General features: G+C 42.6%; 1 protein-coding gene and 1 long non-coding RNA gene across 4 annotated transcripts; one reads left to right on the forward strand and one right to left on the reverse strand.

Annotated features, from left to right (window-relative positions):
- Positions 1-1,044: 1,044 nt before the first annotated feature.
- Positions 1,045-9,929, forward strand: LOC308672519. The gene is made up of 4 exons (XR_014027442.1): positions 1,045-1,373; positions 2,833-2,888; positions 3,395-4,106; positions 8,649-9,929. It is a non-coding gene; the product is annotated as an uncharacterized lncRNA (long non-coding RNA).
- A 180-nt stretch (positions 9,930-10,109) lies between these two features.
- On the reverse strand, positions 10,110-20,120 carry SYF2 (SYF2 pre-mRNA splicing factor). Of its 3 annotated transcripts, XR_014027396.1 has the most exons (8): positions 20,059-20,120; positions 18,579-18,680; positions 16,838-16,963; positions 15,986-16,103; positions 15,061-15,151; positions 14,307-14,405; positions 13,572-13,876; positions 10,110-11,079 (listed from the first exon to the last, which is right to left on the reverse strand). XR_014027396.1 is itself a non-coding variant. In XM_081335178.1 (7 exons), exons 1-7 carry the CDS (start codon positions 20,098-20,100, stop codon positions 13,711-13,713), a joined length of 744 nt encoding a protein of 247 aa, XP_081191304.1. In that variant the 5' UTR covers positions 20,101-20,120; the 3' UTR covers positions 11,117-13,710. The 3 variants fall into 3 exon arrangements, 2 of the variants coding, with proteins under 2 accessions (XP_081191304.1, XP_081191305.1); XM_081335178.1 differs by lacking the exon at positions 10,110-11,079 and having other exon boundaries at positions 11,117-13,876; XM_081335179.1 differs by lacking the exon at positions 10,110-11,079 and having other exon boundaries at positions 11,117-13,876; positions 19,954-20,103.
- Positions 20,121-20,555: the final 435 nt, after the last annotated feature.

The following is a 20,555-nucleotide window of genomic DNA, read 5'->3' on the forward strand; positions in this document are numbered from 1 at the left end:
AATCGAAACAGCGAGAGAGACTATTCGGTTACGTCAACCGGCAAATCTGGCGTGGGAGGCAAAATTGTGGCGTGTTTAAAAGAAGTGGCTATTCCCCCCGCCGATGCTTTTTACGCTTAAGAATGACGCCGATGATAGCTTTCCGTGGTACGGCGAGGTTCGTGAGATGTACCTGAAAGATTCCCGATTTCTAATTCAGTGGGAGGAATTCCCTAGGAAGTACACACAGGACTGCAAGTATATTTTTTGGTAGGCTTACTCTTTTTTTCTGTGAGGGTAAGGTAACCAAATGCCCCTTTTCCTTGAATAAACTGTTTGGCCTTTTCTCCACCTGGATGCCAAAGCATCCTCATATCACCTTTGCTCACAGACTGGCTTTATCTCCTTCCCAGTGCCCTTTTTAAACCCTCTTCTACCAATTTGTTTTTATTATATAGCCATTTCCCCCTTAATTGTGCACTGAGACATAGTTTGCGCGATTTATTTTGATTTCTACCTATTTTTCTGTGGCCAAATAAGCTAATAATAAACAACCAAAGAATCGTTAAGACCACTTCCACCCACACTGACAGGGCAAGCCACTAGAATAAAAACCAGGAGTCTTCACACTTGGCCCTTTTATGACTTGTGGACTTCAACTCCCAGAATTCTTCAGCCAGGCTAAAGAGAAGGGCGGGATATAAATGTAATTTAAAAAAAGTTGCCAAGCATCCAATGTAAATCACATGACCATGGGGATGCTGCAACAGTCATAAGTGTGAAAAATGGTCATAAGTCATTTTTCCCAGTACTGTTGTAATTTCAAATGGTCACTAAGTGAACTGTTGTAAATCAAGAACTGCACAGCACAATAGCTGAGGGACAGAACCCTCTCTCTATGGCAGGGGTCTGCAACCTTGACAACTTTTAAGACTTGTGGACTTCAGCTCCCAGAATTCTTCAACCACCTGGCTGAGGAATTCTGGGAGCTGAAGTCCACAAGTTTTAAAAGTTGTCAAGGTTGCAGACCCCCTGCTCTATGGGGAAACACATAGGCCCCGCCCTCACTGTAGTACGCTTGCGCAATAGCTACATGAATATTGAGGAGTCGCGCGCTTTACACGAGCTCTTCTCTAAGCTCTTCTGGAAGCTTCTGGTTTCTTCCGTCGGGCGCTCGCAGGAGAGGATCTGCTTGGCGGCGGCTGGTGACGGCCAGCCAGTTTCCTCCTGAGGTGTCGCCTTGAGCGGCAGCCGAGCGGGCTTTTCACCTATTTCGTCGTTAGCGTGAGGAATTTGGAGTGTTTTTTTCGAGCCGTTCCTCGTCTCGGCTACTTTGCTGTAATGGCAGTGAGTAACGAAGCCGAGCTCTCCCCTCAGGGACCTCCGGGAAGCCAGTAAGTCTCGCTCGGGTTTTTTTTAAAAAATGCGTAATATTAACTCGCCACGAAGGCTACGTTCCTACAATGTTAACCTTGATTTAACCGCACGCCCCCTTCCTCCCCCCGCGTGAGGTTAAGGCTACACCTAAAGCAGGGGTCTTCAAACTTGGCCCTTTTATGACTTGTGGACTTCAACTCCCAGAATTCCTCAGCCAGCAAAGCTGGCTGAGGAATTCTGGGAGTTGAAGTCCACAAGTCATAAAAGGGCCAAGTTTGAAGACCCCTGACCTAAAGGGCTGATGGAGGTATCGGGTTTCCACCTCACTCGAAGACGCTGCGGGGCCTGGGAATGCCAGGGCGCGACTTTCGGGGCATTAAAATGTTGCTGTTGAAAGACGGAAGAGAGCTCGCCCATTAGTTGTTGTCTCTTGTTTATGGCAGGGGCGAGGTAAGCTTGCCCTGGGCTTCCCTTTGGCCAGCCTTGGCTATAAAAATCGGCTTGGAGCTGCTCGAGGTGTGTAGAAATCTGTACTGGGTTTTCCCTTCGTTAAAATCTGACCGCAAAGCCCACCTTTTTCGCCTTGTTTGGTAAAATTCTTCCGTATTCCTCATTGGCCGTAAAGTTCCCTTCGGTTCTGAAATTTTTATTTGGAAATCTGTTTTGTTTTTGTAAAGACGAGTGCCAATTGCTTTGGTTTATACAGACATTGTACCTAATTTCTGCTGCTACCAGATTTTAATGGGCAAATTACAGATTTTTTTTCTTAATTTGTAGCTAAACAAATGTCTTAATTTTTTCCTATCTTTCATTTGTTGCAGCCCTCCCTTTAATTGGCTATAAACTTGAAGGAGCATTGGATTACGTTTGTAACTGCCAAAAAACCTCCTCCTCCTGGTCTTGAACCTTTTTTTCCTAATACGTTTAAAATAATAACCAAAGGCATTGAGTATATTTACAATAACCAAAGATAGGGTTAGGTAAAGTATTGTTAATGTGCGGGCAAGAAGGAGAAATGGTTAAATTCTAACTATTAAGCACTCTGTAAGCTATACCTTAACACAGAGAAATTAAGAACCATCTAGCCAAAAGTTTAATACTGTACCAGTATGTGAAATTTTGTGCTGACTGGGTTTGCATATTGCTCATGCTTGCTTTGTGGTTCAGTGTTGTGCAAATTAAGCAAGAGTGATTAACATGGCTTGATATACTGTGCAAATTTTGATAGCTTTTTAATTTGATGATTTGGTTTGAATATTGTAGATGGATCATCACGACATGTTTGACTGAACACAATTTTTCTCCCCATGTATTGATTATAGTACCTCAAGGTGTGCTTGAATGCTTACTCTATCAGTGCGATTTTACAGTGCATTTCATTTCAAACTACTATGAAATAAATCTGATGTTAGTAGGAAAAATAATATTTGCATTAGGAAGAGATTGATCTAGTTGTTCACTTGATTTTTTTTACAGGAATCTTCCCAAATCAATGGAAGTTGCAAGAAGAAAGATTTCTGTAGCGCTTGATGGTAATTTTAAACTATGAATTGGGGTACGGTTGAGTTAATGTTTTATAGCTAGGATATTTGTAATCTGAAATTCTGTAACTGGTGGTTATGAGATAGAAGAAAACAGCAGGGTACAATCTTTCTAAATATGCAGCAAATTTATTAACAATGATGAAAGTGAAAATAAGGAAAAAAGGAACAGATGTATAGAAGGAAAGGCTGTTATGGAACAGCTGCATTTTGACTTAAGTGCGGCTATAGACTCTTAATCTTTGTGGGCACATTGTTAAAAGAATTCTAATCCTGCTGTTTTGTGTTAGTAGTGAAACAGATGTCTGAGTAAATTGCTTAGGCTTGTCTCCTAAATACTTGATTATTGTTAGGAATTTGAATAAGGTTGGAAAATAGTTCTAGTGATTGTTATAAAATGGAACGTGAAATAAAGCAGGTCAGAAAGACATAAGTAGTAGGAGAAATTTAAGTTTACAGTATTGTGGTTTTCTAAGACTTTTTTTTTTAATCTAAAGTAATCGAGACTGGACAGCGACAACAGAAAGGACATGTTTTAAAATTACTGAGAAGCAGAAAGTGAGCAAGAAGACAGATGAGATGACAGGATTCATGGATGACTTTATTCTGAGCTCACCTAAAGGGAGATAGATCTTCATTATGTTCAAGGAGGAGCTGGAGCAGGTGATCCTCCTCAGTATCTTCTAGTGATACATCTTACAGTTCAAGTTCTACTTCAAGTATTTCATCTTCCACAAGCTGGAGTAGATCAAGAAGCAGATCAAGATCGCATGCTAAAAGAAATTGTTTTCAGAGATCCAGAGGATACTCAAGATCTTATTTCAGGAGTTGATCAAGATCACACAATTACGGATACCAGGAAAGATACCATCTTAGATATTACAGAAGACATACGTCCAAGATACTGATCACGGAGCAGATCTCCTATTAGATCATACTATCACAGATATTACAGATCAAGAAGCCGAGGATACTATAGGTTTGGAAGAATCATATGTCTGGAAACCTATAGAACATGGGTGTGAAACTCACAACGTCACATGACATGTTATAACGTATCACTGCTTTTTTCCCATTGCTGGCAATGGGGTAGGCGCGGTTTTGGTGTGACGCATGCGGTCTGGCAGTTTGACACCCATTATAGAAGGTGGAGAAACCGTTCCCAAACAAGATCTCACAGTAAAACCCCTCTTCGCTTGACAGAAAAAGGTATTTAAGGGGAAAAAAATCTTGGGTTGTGAAGAAAGTATTTCAAAATTATTTGGAAAATTCTTTGTCCAGATATGAAAATGGCAGTATTTGAAGCATCTTACAGTGTACCTTATAAATAACAGCAAGTCTTGGAAAAAGAAATAAATACATCAGAAGCCTTGCAATTTTGTGAATGTTGTTAGATATCTGCCTTTAAATTACAGTGCAATTGTTGAATTATTGGCTTGTTTTGAAAGTCATTGCATTGACTTGTTTATGAAAAAATGTACTAAAATGTACATTCTAAAATAATTTTTTAAAACTTTTTAAAAAACTAATTCTGGTTACCAAATCTTAACTACTATGTAATCTTGAAATCATCCGACTTCTGATTTTTTAAAAGTAAGAATCCTATTAATAAAACTGAATATTTTTTTATATAATTTTTTTTTTCTATTTTTCTTGTTAACCTAGTCAAACTATATCATATATGGATTTTAAACTTTAAACAGAATGTACAGTAGTACCTGTCAAACTGTCATGGAACAAATCGTTTCCAGAAATCCATTATCCAAACACACAGCACATTTTACATGCTTTTTTCCCCCTGTCTTACAGAAATCATGACAATCTGTTGGTAATTGGTTATTGGCTTTAGTTCTGACTCATGGGAGGGGCTCAAATTAGTCTGAAATGGTTGGAAAATGTTTATATAAAATTGAACAAAATTAAAAATCTAAACTTTCTTAAGCAGTGAGGTTAGGTGATATTAAAATACTGTACATGTTCTAGGTATTAAAAGACAGCTTAGGAACTGCCTATTTGAAAATATTTCCTCAATTCTTTAATAGGAAATAACAAAATGTAATTCTTAATGAAGTGTAACCTTTCCATTAATCCATTTTACAAGAAACTAAAATTTAGGGATGGGTATCTACTGAAAATAGCAAAGATGAACATAAATTCCAGCTACTTGTCTGCACTTCTTAATAGCAATAACTCTTATTTGGAAACCTGATAGAAATATTTTCAGATTAACAATTGTAGTGTTTCTTAAGCACGAGACTAGAGCAGACCATTTGTTTTGAGTTACCGTATATACTTGAGTATAAGCCGACTCGAGTATAAGCCGAGACCCCCAATTTCACCCCCCAAAACTGGAAAAAGTTATTGACTCGAGTATAAGCCGATCCGCCGTTCTGCAAGCCTCTGCCGCCAGCAGAGGCTCGATCCGCCATTTTGCAAGCCTGAATACACAGGAATACCCTGTGTGGCCAAGGCTCGTCGGCAGGTCTCCGTTCCTCCTGCCGACCTTTGGGGAGGTTTGGGCGCCTCCCCAAACCTCCCCAAACCTCGGCAGGTCTCCGTTCCTGTTTGGGGAGGTTTGGGCGCCTCCCCAAACCTCCCCAAACCTCGGCAGGTCTCCGTTCCTCCGCGCAGACCTGCCGACCTTTGGGGAGGTTTGGGCGCCTCCCCAAACGTCCCCAAACCTCGGCAGGTCTCCGTTCCTGTTTGGGGAGGTTTGGGCGCCTCCCCAAACCTCCCCAAACCTCGGCAGGTCTCCGTTCCTCCGCGCAGACCTGCCGACGTTTGGGGAGGTTTGGGCGCCTCCCCAAACCTCCCCAAACCTCGGCAGGTCTCCGTTCCTGTTTGGGGATGTTTGGGCGCCTCCCCAAACCTCCCCAAACCTCGGCAGGTCTCCGTTCCTCCGCGCAGACCTGCCGACCTTTGGGGAGGTTTGGGCGCCTCCCCAAACGTCCCCAAACCTCGGCAGGTCTCCGTTCCTGTTTGGGGAGGTTTGGGCGCCTCCCCAAACCTCCCCAAACCTCGGCAGGTCTCCGTTCCTCCGCGCAGACCTGCCGACCTTTGGGGAGGTTTGGGCGCCTCCCCAAACGTCCCCAAACCTCGGCAGGTCTCCGTTCCTGTTTGGGGAGGTTTGGGCGCCTCCCCAAACCTCCCCAAACCTCGGCAGGTCTCCGTTCCTCCGCGCAGACCTGCCGACCTTTGGGGAGGTTTGGGCGCCTCCCCAAACGTCCCCAAACCTCGGCAGGTCTCCGTTCCTGTTTGGGGAGGTTTGGGCGCCTCCCCAAACCTCCCCAAACCTCGGCAGGTCTCCGTTCCTCCGCGCAGACCTGCCGACCTTTGGGGAGGTTTGGGCGCCTCCCCAAACGTCCCCAAACCTCGGCAGGTCTCCGTTCCTGTTTGGGGAGGTTTGGGCGCCTCCCCAAACCTCCCCAAACCTCGGCAGGTCTCCGTTCCTCCGCGCAGACCTGCCGACCTTTGGGGAGGTTTGGGCGCCTCCCCAAACCTCCCCAGGTCTCCGTTCCTGTTTGGGGAGGTTTGGGCGCCTCCCCAAACCTCCCCAAACCTCGGCAGGTCTCCGTTCCTGTTTGGGGAGGTTTGGGCGCCTCCCCAAACCTCCCCAAACCTCGGCAGGTCTCCGTTCCTCCGCGCAGACCTGCCGACGTTTGGGGAGGTTTGGGGAGGCGCCCAAACCTCCCCAAAGGTCGGCAGGAAGAACGGAGACCTGCCGAGGTTTGGGGAGGTTTGGGGAGGCGCCCAAACCTCCCCAAAGGTCGGCAGGTCTGCGCGGAGGAACGGAGACCTGCCGAGGTTTGGGGAGGTTTGGGGAGGCGCCCAAACCTCCCCAAACAGGAACGGAGACCTGCCGAGGTTTGGGGAGGTTTGGGGAGGCGCCCAAACCTCCCCAAACGTCGGCAGGTCTGCGCGGAGGAACGGAGACCTGCCGAGGTTTGGGGAGGTTTGGGGAGGCGCCCAAACCTCCCCAAACAGGAACGGAGACCTGCCGAGGTTTGGGGACGTTTGGGGAGGCGCCCAAACCTCCCCAAAGGTCGGCAGGTCTGCGCGGAGGAACGGAGACCTGCCGAGGTTTGGGGAGGTTTGGGGAGGCGCCCAAACCTCCCCAAACAGGAACGGAGACCTGCCGAGGTTTGGGGACGTTTGGGGAGGCGCCCAAACCTCCCCAAAGGTCGGCAGGTCTGCGCGGAGGAACGGAGACCTGCCGAGGTTTGGGGAGGTTTGGGGAGGCGCCCAAACCTCCCCAAAGGTCGGCAGGAAGAACGGAGACCTGCCGAGGTTTGGGGAGGTTTGGGGAGGCGCCCAAACCTCCCCAAACGTCGGCAGGTCTGCGCGGAGGAACGGAGACCTGCCGAGGTTTGGGGAGGTTTGGGGAGGCGCCCAAACCTCCCCAAACAGGAACGGAGACCTGCCGAGGTTTGGGGACGTTTGGGGAGGCGCCCAAACCTCCCCAAAGGTCGGCAGGTCTGCGCGGAGGAACGGAGACCTGCCGAGGTTTGGGGAGGTTTGGGGAGGCGCCCAAACCTCCCCAAACAGGAACGGAGACCTGCCGAGGTTTGGGGACGTTTGGGGAGGCGCCCAAACCTCCCCAAAGGTCGGCAGGAGGAACGGAGACCTGCCGAGGTTTGGGGAGGTTTGGGGAGGCGCCCAAACCTCCCCAAAGGTCGGCAGGAGGAACGGAGACCTGCCGAGGTTTGGGGAGGCGCCCAAACCTCCCCAAACGTCGGGAGGTCTGCGCGGAGGAACGGAGACCTGCCGAGGTTTGGGGAGGCGCCCAAACCTCCCCAAACGTCGGCAAGTCTCCGTTCCTCCGCGCCCTGCCTGCCTGCTTCTTTCCGCTGCGGAAAGAAGCAGGCAGGCAAGGCGCGGAGTTTGGGGAGGTGCGCGCGCACCTCCCCAAACCTCCCCAAACTTCGGCAGGTCTCGGACGGCGGTGGCTTGGGAGAGGTGCGGGCGATCCCGAAAGCACCAAAGCCTCGGCCGCGCACAAGTCCTCGGTAAGTTTTTTTGTTGACTGGAGTATAAGCCGAAGTGGAATTTTTCAGCCCAAAAAGTGGGCTGAAAAATTCGGCTTATACTCAAGTATATACGGTATTTAGATGGCAGTGTAAACCTTCTCTTTCTAACAGACGAACAGAAGAGAAAAATGGAATGACATCTGTGACGAAGGGCATTGCTCTTAGTCCTAACATAAGTTTATTTGTCTGAAAGCAAGAAACTGATTAGCAATTTTAGTGGAGGATTGTTTTGCAATCCTACACAGCTCTGTTCAGAAACCAGCCCAGTTCAATTTAGGGAGAGTTATTCCCAAGTTAGCATGCAAGGAATTTTCACATTCCAGCCACTGGAATGGTACAGTATAAGGCCTCCCACTTGAGCAGGGGGGTGGACTAGAAGACCTCCAAGGTCCCTTCTAACTTATTTTGTTATCCTTGCACCTTTAATTCAAAACCATGCAAAGTATATTCCTATAGGAGAAACTATTTCTTCATGGCTGTTGAATTAGGAAAAGCAAACTACTTAATGTTTATATGGCACTGATTTTGTGAGTTTTTGCATTTTGTTCATGTAATTTCTGTGAAACACTATTTTTGTACATTCTTAGGAAGGATTGTAGTTTTAGGATACTGCAGGAGTATCCTAAAATTCCACCATTTTAATATGCTACCTCTAAGAATAAACATGTATTATTTATTTGAACGAATAATGACTGACAAATTATTCTAATTTTCTATTTTTCAGAATATAATGCCAAGGCTACTGGCCCTGAAGTCAGCAATTCTGCTTTCTAAAAATCCTGGAGTATCTCCAGGAAGAGAAGAGAGAAAATGGCTCTATTGGCCATTGGATTCCTGTTAAGAATGAGAAAAATGTCCTGTTTCGTAATTTTTCACCTAAAAGTACAACTTTCAGAGCACGCTAATAGTTTTGTTCTGGTTAATAGCATCTGAAATATTATGAAATTCAAAATATCTCATTTTTGAGATTTAAATGTAGGTTACCTCATTTGAAACTAGAATTTGTTTTGCGGATAGAAAATGGAGTACAAAAACCCAGAGAATACAGGTAGGATTTTTGACTGAAATGGATTATGTTACAGACATAATATCTTACAGTTTTTAGTTTGTGGTATATGTAACATAAGAACTAATGAAGGTTTCTCCTTTTATAATTTTAAGCACTTTATAAATAGTGATTTATGGCTCCTGTTAGTAATTCAGTTTACCTATGTCACGGGCCGGCAACCTGCGGCTCCCAGTCCTCCTCCGCCATGTTTAGTCCTGAAAAAAAAAGTGGCACTAAAATAGTTAAATAATCAATTCAAACTTCTCACCAAAAAAAAAACTTGCAAAGTTTGCATTGATTGGTTGAACTTTGGTTTGTGAGACCGCCTACAAGCCGTTTGTGGGACTGCCCACAAACCTTTGTTTCTTTAATCTGACTGCACTTGGCGGCAGTGGAGGAAGAGACAGGAGGACTAGAAAGGTGAGTAGCAGTTCCTCTCGCGGCGCCCTCGAGTCTGCAGCTTAAATACAAGCGGCCTGGAGTGGTTGGAGGGTGGGGGGGACTTTAAAAGTGCTGTAGCCGCTATTCCTGCTGCTTGCAGGGTTGGTGCACCCCCCCTTTCCATCCCCGCCGCTGTGTGAGGATCGGCCTCGCGACGTTTGGCGGCAGGAGAGGCAGCGGTTCCTCTCGCGGCACCCACAAGTCAGCAGCATAAATATGAGTGGCCCGGAGTGGTCAGAGGGTGGGGAGGCTTTAAAAGTGCTGTAGCCGCTATTCCTGCTGCTTGCAGGGTTGGCGCACCCCCCCCTTTCCATCCCTGCCGCTGCGCGAGGATCAGCCTCGTGGCGTTTGGCGGCAGGAGAGGCAGCGGTTCCTCTCACGGCGCCCATGAGTCTGCAACATAAATACGAGCGGCCTGGAGTGGTCGGTTTGGAGAGCTGAGGTTTGGAGAGCTGCGCAGCTCTCCAAACCTCCACCTCCCTGTTTGGAGAGCTGCTGCCTTCGTCCGCATTTGAAAGAAACACAGATGAAGGCAGCAGCTCTCCAAACGGGGCGGCGGAGGTTTGGGTAGGAGGTTTGGAGAGCTCCCCGATTGGAGAGCTGCTGCCTTCATCTGTGTTTCTTTCAAACGCGGACGAAGGCAGCAGCTCTCCAAACGGAGGTGGAGGTTTGGAGAGCTGCGCAGCTCTCCAAACCTCCGCCGCCCCGTTTGGAGAGCTGCTGCCTTCATCAAACGCGGAGGTTTGGAGGCCCCGGGGGGAGGGGCAGGATGCTTGGGTGGCTCCGGTGGTGCCCGGGCTGAAGGCGCCGCAACCCAGCGCCCGTTGCTAGGGGGACCCGCCGCTGCTGCGCAGGTGCCTCCCAGCTCGGGGGAGCCGCGCTGTGGGAGACGCAAGGCTTCCTTCGGCCGGGGAAGGGCCCGTTGCCTCCGAGGGGGGCCCGGGCGGGATCCTCTAAAAGTCCGTTTCCTTCCTCGTCTTCGCACGGCCTTCCGCAGTCATCTCGGCCTGCGAGTCCCCCCCCCCCCGGTAGGCTGGTGGCACTGGGCGGCGACAGGTGCGTGCGGCTCAGGATGTGGCACGGGCATCAGGGTGGTGCATGTTTTGCCTTGTTCTGCGCATGTGCACGCGTGCATGCAGGCGCACGCACATTTTGCAGCTCCCACTTTTTGGTGTGTGTGTGACGGAACCGGTTCCGAGTGGCTCTTTTGCTGTCTCAGGTTGCTGACCCCTGTCCTATGTAGTTAAATGTTTCACTTTTAACAAAAATACTACTTGTTGCAGTAAGTATAAAGGTAACAAAAGATGCTTTAGTGAAGTTTGAGTATTTGCATATTAATCCTTGCCTGTTAACACTGCATAAATTGCTCTCCTTGCACTTTTGTAAGAAACACTTCTAATATGAAATTTAAAGTTTTTAGCTGTAAATAAGCTTGATACAAACATTTAAATAGGTCATGCTTCAAGCAGAAAAGGCTGGTCACGGCAAGTTTAGGTACTAAATATGCTATTGATTATCTTTGAATTTCATACCTTGTGTAAATACTGTGTTACAGCCAAATGTTTTGAACTGTATAACATTACAATAATCAAGAAAAAATGGCATTCAAAATTAGTGAAGGATGAATTCATACAAGTTGCGTATTTTCTGCAATGTTCATAAAAATCTGTAATAGTAAAGTATTTCAAATAAACTTTTGAATATTCTGTGGAATTGTACTGCTTTATTCAAAGGAACAAGACATGCAAAAAAATAGCTATTTTAGCAAATCACATATTTGATTAGATTCTGTTGTCTGAAATCTAAAACACCCAAGCAGTATATGGGTACAGGAATACATTAACCATAAACTGTTGGTGAGCCTCCTGGAATGTTTGCCACCCATGGAACAGACTGAATTTGAATTATTCTGTCAGCTTTTGTGTTAAAGGGTAAAATGGGTACCTGAAAAGAGCAGAAGTATAATGTATCAGAAGCACCACTTCAAACATCCAGATCAGTCCACATGTTTTCAGGGAGTTTAAAGGGGCAAAATGAACGTTAACAATTTTTGGAGTTGCTGGGCACCTGCTTTTCCTTGCAATTACCCAAATAAGGCATATCTACAAATTTAGCCGCCTTTGCTTAAGTGATATTGCCAGTTCAAGATGTTGCTGAAAGAAAGTATGCCCTGGGGGGGAGGGGCTGGAAATCATCTCTTTGCTAGATTAAAATGAGAATTAATAGCTTTGTCCTGTGTATGGTTGCCCTTGGTAAGTATAGGATCCAAGCTATTAATACATTATCTGGAGACAACCAATGTTTCTAGTAAAGAAATGCAGTAATACTAAATTAAAAAGTGCTCTTGAGTGGGTTGTAAATTGGAGAACTTCTGAGTTATTTTATTGGAGATGCTATATTTTGAGAGAAAGAAAACTCTGTGCAAAGAAGTTTTAAGTGTTAAAAGCTTTTACAATTCTGCACTTTACTTGAGCAGAAACCTATATGGTCACAGGTAAAATTGATGCCTTCTGAATTAACAATTGTGGTATTTTATAGATATCGAGGTAGATACAAAAATATTACTAAAACATCTATCTTTAACCATGCTGAGCACATCCTCATGACTTCCCCAAATTTTCATAATTAATCTTGGAAAATTAACAAACCCCTAGGCAATGGTGTGATCAAGCTCCTCCTTTATGTTTGGAAGCTTTCTTCTTTAAAGTGGAAGAGTTTGAGTGAGCCTTTAAAGGTCTTCCCAAACTCTTATACAGGGCTGAACTATTTTCTCTTGCCCCAGAGCAGGAGTAGACCTTGTCTTGCATCAGATGTAAGATTCTATTGACAGAATGCAAGCAGGAAGCCAAGATAGAGGAAAGAGACTTCAGAACCTGGCCTCAAGCTCTGTAAAGGCAAGCCAGAACCATCAATTTAAACAGTACTCAAACTGCATCAACTAAGTCTTCTGTACTGCCATCAGTTGTGGAACCAACTCCAAATGCAGTAGACTCATAGTAATATAGTATTATGTTAACCACTAATAACTGATAGTTGGAGATACAGCCCTTGAAAATTCATAGGAAATGGACCCATTAGCCTCCATACTATCTAGCAAATAGAACCACACCCCAGATTTTTCAGGAATGTACCAATTATAGGCAGCAATATCAGACAGGCAAGAGGGTTATCTCAATTGCCAGAACTAGAAGCTACCATATGCTGGTGGGATTCCTGCCTAGCTTGGGAGCTCAGCTGGCACCAATCAGAAAAGGAGCAAGCACACTGAGGCAGCACCTAATTCCAACAAGCAAAAGAACTTGGGAGGGAAAGCTGCTATGCCATTTTACAGATTTTGAGTTTGGTTAAAAACTGAGCGTTAAAAGACATTTACATGGCTACATCAACTTGAAAGGCCTAAAAGGAAATAATTAAACCTGAACAACAGCCAATTGTTGGGGAAAGTATGTGCCACCACTAACCCAGGCACAATTGACCATTTGGTCACATCTGACACCTGATGTAACAGAATAATAAAACTGGCCCAATTATGGCATCTTTTGATGAAACAGACTTAAATTTGTTATAAAGTCTCCTCGGGTTACTATGGTAAGTGGACTGGAATTGCCAGTACTAAATGACATGGCTATGAAGCATGGTATCACATGACTGCAGGTTAGTAAGCAAAGGTAGCAGGTGGGTGTTGGGAAGTGTGGAGGAGTGGGGCACTATGGAGATCTCTGAACAAGCAGTCATGTTGAGGACCACCTGTACAAACTACTATACCCATTTCTAAAGATAAATAATATTTAGAGAGAGCTTTCTAACCCAGCCTTTTTTGTGTATAGTAGCCACGACTATTTGGATTTGTTTCGCACATCTGTCTGAATTATGTTTCATTACTTTTGGGGGCTTCCCACTAATCGCATTATAAAGTAGATGCTCATTAAGCAAACATCAAGAGTGTTGGCTCTTAGTTTAACCAAACTATCAAAATTAACATCAATTAACACAATTTTAATGGTTTTCAAATAAACCACATTAAAAAAATCTGGATTTGTGATTCAACATTCTCATCCTCATTAAAAAAAACAAAAAATGAAATATTTGGTTCACTAACCCTAACTTCAAATAGTTTGGTTTTCTACATTTACATAATAGTTAACTTTTCTAACATACCCTTCTTTGAGAGGAGGAGTAATATACGTGGGCAAATTTCATTCTAGCATTAGAACATGTTTGCAAAGCATATTTTACACACGAAGGTTTTACAGAAGCCAGACGTCGAAGGCGAGGCCAGCCTCCCGAACTTTTCGGTTTACACAGCTGTCCCTCTTTCCAAATTCTGTTTAATTTCTGCAGTATATTTCCCGTAGAACCTCTCGGCCTTTTTATTGAATTTGGCATTCCGCTCATTAATGTAGTCAATATCTGCATCGTCATTGTAAGAACGTCTCCGGCTGTATTTTTCGCGTTTCTGGATTCTGAAAGAGAAACCCAAATACTCAGCCTATGTTCTTAATAGCTTACATCTTGAATTCATATTTTAATGAGATACTGAATGTTCTTCCATTTGGGACAGTAATAGAATTTTCTTTCTTGTATATTCAGCTAATGGGGTCAAGGGGAATAAAAAACATTTCATTAATCCACTCCAAAGCAAATCAATCTCTGGGTTCTATAGTTAACATGGTTACTTAGAATCTTAAAAGGGGCAAAGCAATTTAAAGCCTTGTCTGATAATTATATTATTTGAAAAGTTAATAGGAAAGAAAATGACATGGGCTCTATATGTACAACGTCCTTAAATAATGCAATCTGAAATAGAACTTCAGCAGGAGGTCTATGATAAAACACATATACAAGCTACTTAATACATTTAAACATGCACTTCATTACGAATATGGCACTTACTGCTTTTCAAGATCTGAAACCATTTTATCAACACCTTCTTTGGAGGGCACATGAGTTCCATGGAGTAAACTATTTGAAGTTGGAAAGAAATCTTCACCGCTGAAGGAGAGAAAGGAGAAAATGTTAACAGTAATGTCTTTGTGAAATTTCTCTAGCTCAGGAATTTGGGATAAAAAATATCAATCTGACCCATTAACTGTAGCACTGATTAATAATCTACTCTGATTCCATATCTGTAATCTTTTCCACTTTTCTCATTCTCTTCAACCAAGATTGAACAAGCTGGATGAAACATTTCCTCTCTACTTTCACACCACCTGTGCAAAATTATTTACAGGTAGTCCTTGACTTATGACTGGTCATTTAGTGTCCGTTCAAAATTATAATGTATCCTGAAAAAGCTACTTACACCCAGATTCATCAACCTCACAAACACACTTTACATGACCACATTTTGGGCAACCAGCCACATTTATGTATGTTTGCAGGGTCCTGTGGTCATGGGACATTTACATTTTTGCCATTTTTAATTCCCAGCAAAAAATTCGCAATGCAATGTGCACAATCACATGGTAGCCTGGTTTATAACCATCATAACCTATGACCAAAATTGAGGGCTCAATTACCGTCCTAAGTCGTGGACTACCTATATTCTAATTCATATGCCTTTGGGAATGATCTTATTTGCAAATATTCATTCTAGACCCTTCTATTACATAATAGTAAAAAAAAAATGTGAAACAAAATTACTTGCCTTTCTTCTCTTAATTTTTCATACTTTTCCAGGTCAGGTTTAATTTGCCTGGTCAACCGCTGATACTGGCGTAATTGAGCAGCTGCATAGTCTATAGAGCAAAGAAATTAGCTTAGTGAACAATAAACTTTTATCAGACAGGGCAACCTATCTTAGCAATACTGTGATTCCCTCCCCAAAGATAAATAAGTTTGTGTAACCCCTTTCTCAGGAACAAAGATGAAGAATATCTAAAAAGGTTAAATCATAGCAACTGTATCAAATTTATTAAGCTGAGATGTTTTGTTACTCATCCAAGTAACTTCTTCAGTCAAAATGAAATTTTTTTGGTTAGGTTAAGCATAGTGTCAAACAGTCGTGAGAACGTACTAACTCTGCCAGACTGACTGTTGGGAGTTTCTCCCCAAAATGAAATGCAATATGTAAATAATGCTCTTCATATTGCATTTCATTTTGGGGAAACCCCCCTGCAGTAAGTATGGCAGAGTTAGTACATTCCAACCACTCTCTGACTAACTAACCCCAAATTTTTCATTTTGACTGAAGAAGTGACTTGTATAAGTTACAAAAGTCTCTGTTTTATAAACTTTGGTCCAGTTGCCATGATTAAATTTTTATTTAAATATTTTTGGCCTGGATCTTCAATTACATAAATATGAATAATAATAGATAATAAATAAAGCTGCTTTGATTGACAAGTACCTCTGACTTTTGCTCTCAATTTGAACTCACCCGTGACAAACGGGAGTTTTGACAATGTTCCCACTTTGGTTGGGTAACCATGAACAATTCTGAAAATCTTTTATGATCGTCTTCTAATTTTCTTATGATCCACAGGGCCAAGTACTACAGGAAGAACCACTGCATATAACATTATTTTTACTCAACACGTATTTGAAAACAGTAAGGATCATTTTCCCCCTACCTGAAAACCCGAGATCAGGATTTTTCTTCTTCCTTTTCCTCTCAAAGCGTTCTGCATCTTCTGCACTTATTTCTAGCAGCTTTACTCTCTCATAATCTTCCCCTTTCACCAGACATTCCTAGTACATAGTAAACTCATTTGAATAATTTAAAACACATATCCTCAAAAATGTTCCTGGGGCTGTTCTAAAATTTATATTTTATATTTCTTTATAAAGTTAATTTTATAAGGAATTATACGTGATCTGCTGTTGATTTCTCTTTGATAGGTCTATCTCTATCCATAATAATTCCAACCTCTTCTGAGAGTGTTCTAGAAGTTCCTGACAAAAGGAATGAATTATGAAATCCCTTGTTTAAATCCTGCTTAATCCAAATACTCACTGGGTAGGCTGATGCAAACGTACGACACTACAGAACAAGAGTTTTCTTGAAATCACAGGTGCATCCTAATATGATACTAGAAATTTTAAAAAGTTTTATGTAAGCTGTGGTTTTACTAGTGTTTGGTGAACAGTTATGAAATCTCATTTTTTGAATAACAACAGAATTCTGGTCTTTGACAAACTATATCAGCCCTCCCATTTAAAACATAAATTTATCTATATTTTATAGATTTTAAGAATTATTAGTTATATCACATGTTTTGCACACTAATGCAAAAGGACTATATTTGGATGCCAGTATTTTCCAGCAATGGTGTAATTACTATATCATTTCTAATATAACCCAGTGAAAAAGTAGTAACTATAGGGACTTTTTTTTTTAGCCGTGGACCTCTTGTAGAATGGAACCTAAAGATATAGTTTTCTAATTGGCTTAAAGGTACATGTCATATTATTTGCTTGTTTACCTTTTTCTTTTCTTCCACTTTCAGTTCCCATTCCAAGCGAGACTTTTTTGCCTCCCAGTTGGCTGGTAACTTCAGCCTTTTATCTTCTTCCACAACTTCCTGATGATTTAACTTGCGGGCTTCATTCTTTTAAAAACAGATAACATGTATAGATAACAATCCCATGTACCAGCGATTGATACATTAGAAAATAGCAACAAATCAGGGATAAGCAGCAACAAAATTAACAAAGCAACAAACTTTACCAATAATAAGAAATACTCTGCCAGTGAATGCTAAATTCTCAAAGCAATGCGGATAAAAACTGAAAAACAGATCCTGCAACAGACGCTTCTTAATCTGCTTACTGGTGGACTGTTAATGCATAATAGCAATTGTTCTGGCTCTTACTGTCAATTATTTTAACCTAATACAACAAGCATTAACCAGGCAAAGAACATTGTGATTTAAGGATAACCCTTAGATAAGAAAAGGCTGCCTATTACTAAAAAAGGTGAATGAAGTTCTCCTTCTTCAGCTGATAAATTGGTAAAGTTGTATGTTTTTAATATACAGCCTGTTTACAGTGGTTCATTGGCTCCAGAAAGGATAATGCCATCTGCCATTTTTAGGAATAAGCAGTTGGTTTGTAAGTACAAGTTCTGACTTACATATGCAAGATGAATTTAGGATCTCTTTCTTCAACCAGGGCCTACCTGTAACATCACTCCTCAGCTTTGGTAACATAAAAACATTCATTTATGGCTAGTGATTCCAAGGATCTCAGGTTCCCCCTAATTGGTCAAGATACTGACAACACACTTCCAAAAATATAAAGTCAGCCCTGGTTTCCTATTATTTTCACTTTCAGCAATCGTGAAAAGATGCAGGTATGTAACATCTCAGATGATCAGTTTCCATGGCTGAGTCCTACTCCCAGTACTAAGATTGTACCAAATACAGATATATTTATTTTATTTTTTATTTATTTATCCCATTTATATACCTCAACAAGTAACTCTGGGCAGCAAACAGAATTAAAATAAAAACTATTACAAATTTTATATCCTGAACAACTACCAACTATTTTTCTCTTTACTCTCTTCAATCCATTCTCTATTTTGCATGCTGAATTGTTGCCCCATAAATTTTGTACACTGTGCTATTGTCAGAATCCATTTATATCACATTCATAAATGTATGTTTAAAACATCCCCCCCATGGATTCTGCCATCTCCCAAGGAAGGAGGAGCGCATGTGGATTCAGCCTGCCTTAGGTTATTTCAAAGACCAAGGGAAACCTTTTGAACTGGGGGAACAAAGGGGAGGGTTAGGGAAGAAGGCATCTGGCCTGTGTCTCCATCTGAATCTGTAAAGGAAGAAGGCAATAACCATAAAAATTCGAAGTTCCCTTTTTCCCACGAAAGGGATGACACGAAGTAAAATGATGGGGGGCTGACCAAATTTTATTTATTTATTTTAATTCCATTTGGGGTTGAGGGAAGGGGGGTTGAACCGGGAACTCTTTATAAAGTTTCAATCTGTAAAACAATACCAAGTCCTGTCTTGTATTTCCACAACCAAGCATGTCCTAGTAAAAATTCCTTTTGGACTAGAACTGACTCCAAGAGTTTTTGTTTTCCTAAGACGTGGATTGGGGTGGGTCCTGACAGCTATATAGTATCCTTGGATCTCACAAGGATATGACCCAACAGATTTACTATTCTGGGACTTAAATCCAAAAGTCACAAAGTGACCTTACCCTTTTCAAATGAAGCTCTCGGAATTTTCTAAGCCGTTCTTCTCTCTTTTGGGCAGCAGCTTCTTCAGCTATCATTGGACTGTCTGAAGTGTTGGAAACCATCTGGAATGTCCCCCACATGTATGTAAAAGAAAATAAATCTGGGATTGAGATAAGTGGTTATACAACACACTACATATAAAAAGCAGCTTCACAATCAGGATCACATACTAAATGAAGCATTAAACACGTTATACTTGCTCTCTTTTGTTACCATACTGATTTTAGCTACATTTCCTTTTGATTGACAGAGCTCACTAGTTATGGATTGGTTCTACTGCTTTTTACATTTTAGCCTATGGTTGGCATATAAGCCTGACATTTTTAGGATCTGAATTGGTGAATAAATGGGATCAATTATTTTTATTCTTTTCACTGCTGTTATTGTCTTATTTGTACTGGTCTAAAACCATTATCAAGATGTGTCTAATTTTGTCACTCAGGAACTGATAACATCTAATTCTGTATTTTCTAAGAGATCAAAAAGTTCAAGACAGAGGCTTTTGAAGTATAATTATTGAGCTTTAAAAACACAGTACCAGGAGGAAAAAAAAACTTTAATAGTAAACTATCTCTCCCGATTACAATTAAAATAAAGGGATGAAGGATGATGGAGCGGTTTATCAAAACCCACTCCATCATTATCTCTCAACAATACAATATTAATAATTATATATTGTGTAGTATTATATTTATATAATATATATTAACAATAATATGAAAGGGGAAAGAGGAAGACGACAACCGGCAGCAAGATGGATAGATTCAGTTACAAGGGTGATGAAGTGCACCTTTGGGAGACTTGAAAGGACAGATTACAGACCAATCATAGACAAAATCTATGCGGTTGCTAGGAGTCAAAAACAACTTGATGGGTCCCAATCGATCAGTCAATGAGCAAAATATTTTAACATGCAAGAGGAGAAGGCATGAGGCTACACGTAAAAGGCTTTTCTCAACCGATTTCTAAATACATGAGAAATGGAATTTCTGATTATTTGTAGAATAGTCTAAACTTATACTTCCATGATTTACCTATACGCCCTATATTATTAACAAAGCAAAAAAGAATGAGATTCTCTCTCTCATTCCTTTTCCTGCCATTAACTCTTCCCACCCTCTGCTTTGACCGATCTCTTTTCTACAAAGATAGTAATCTTCCAGGCATTGCTGAATTGCAGCTCACAGCAAGGCCGCACATACATTGGCTGAGGATGTTGGGAGTTGTAGTTCAGCCCAGGTTCCCCATCCCTGCCACCGATTCAGAGCAGCAACTCCGGCCAAACCAAATGCCTTACTTCCCAGGATACAAACAACCTTCCCCACAACGCGGCACCTCGGGCGGTGTGCTGGACTAAATCTTTCGGTTGCAGTCCAGTAAGTCCAGCGGTCAGGCCTAAAACGAGCTCCCGTCACTCTTCTAGCAACACTCATCTCTCACCGTCCCATCCGTAGACGCTCCTATACCCACAGCAGCCGCCATCTTCTCGTCGTCTTGGTAAATATCGAGCACTTCCGGTTTCCGCCTCGTGATGACTCTGAGGACGCGAATGAAAACAGACCTCAGTCCCTCGAGGGAAAAAAAAATCGTTGACATTCCAGCAGGAGGCTCTCTGTTTGGAGAAACCATAGAGATGCGTGCGCGAAGGGCTGCCATGGTTGGGGAAGGGGTGGTGGTGGAGGAAGAATTGAGCTGCAGCGCTTAAGAGACCAGGCGGGGAATTGCAACCCAGAAAAGAGAAAAAGTGAAGGAGGTACGTCAGAAAGCAAACGAGGTTGAGGTAACGTTTATCTCTTGGGAGCGAGTTCTGTTATTCTGTTCTGAAGAAACTCGCGGTTTCCGCTGCGTATTAAAAAGAGTTAAAGCCAGGGTGGACAAAAGAAAGACAAACCTCACCTCCTTTATTTGCTAATTTCTTGAATATGAATATACTAAGT

The sequence above is a fragment of the Vipera berus genome, assembly GCF_964194415.1.
Source record: "Vipera berus genome assembly, chromosome: 9".
Classification (NCBI taxonomy): Eukaryota; Metazoa; Chordata; class Lepidosauria; order Squamata; family Viperidae; genus Vipera; species Vipera berus.

Excerpts from the sequence above, each read along its gene's own strand:
- SYF2 (XM_081335178.1), bottom strand. The coding sequence starts at position 20,100 with ATGGCGGCTGCTGTGGGTATAGGAGCGTCTACGGATGGGACG. Across the intron at positions 16,104-16,837 it reads AAGTGGAAGAAAAGAAAAAG|GAATGTCTGGTGAAAGGGGA; the intron begins GTAAACAAGCAA and ends ACTATGTACTAG. Across the intron at positions 14,406-15,060 it reads GAAAAATTAAGAGAAGAAAG|CGGTGAAGATTTCTTTCCAA; the intron begins GCAAGTAATTTT and ends TCTCTCCTTCAG.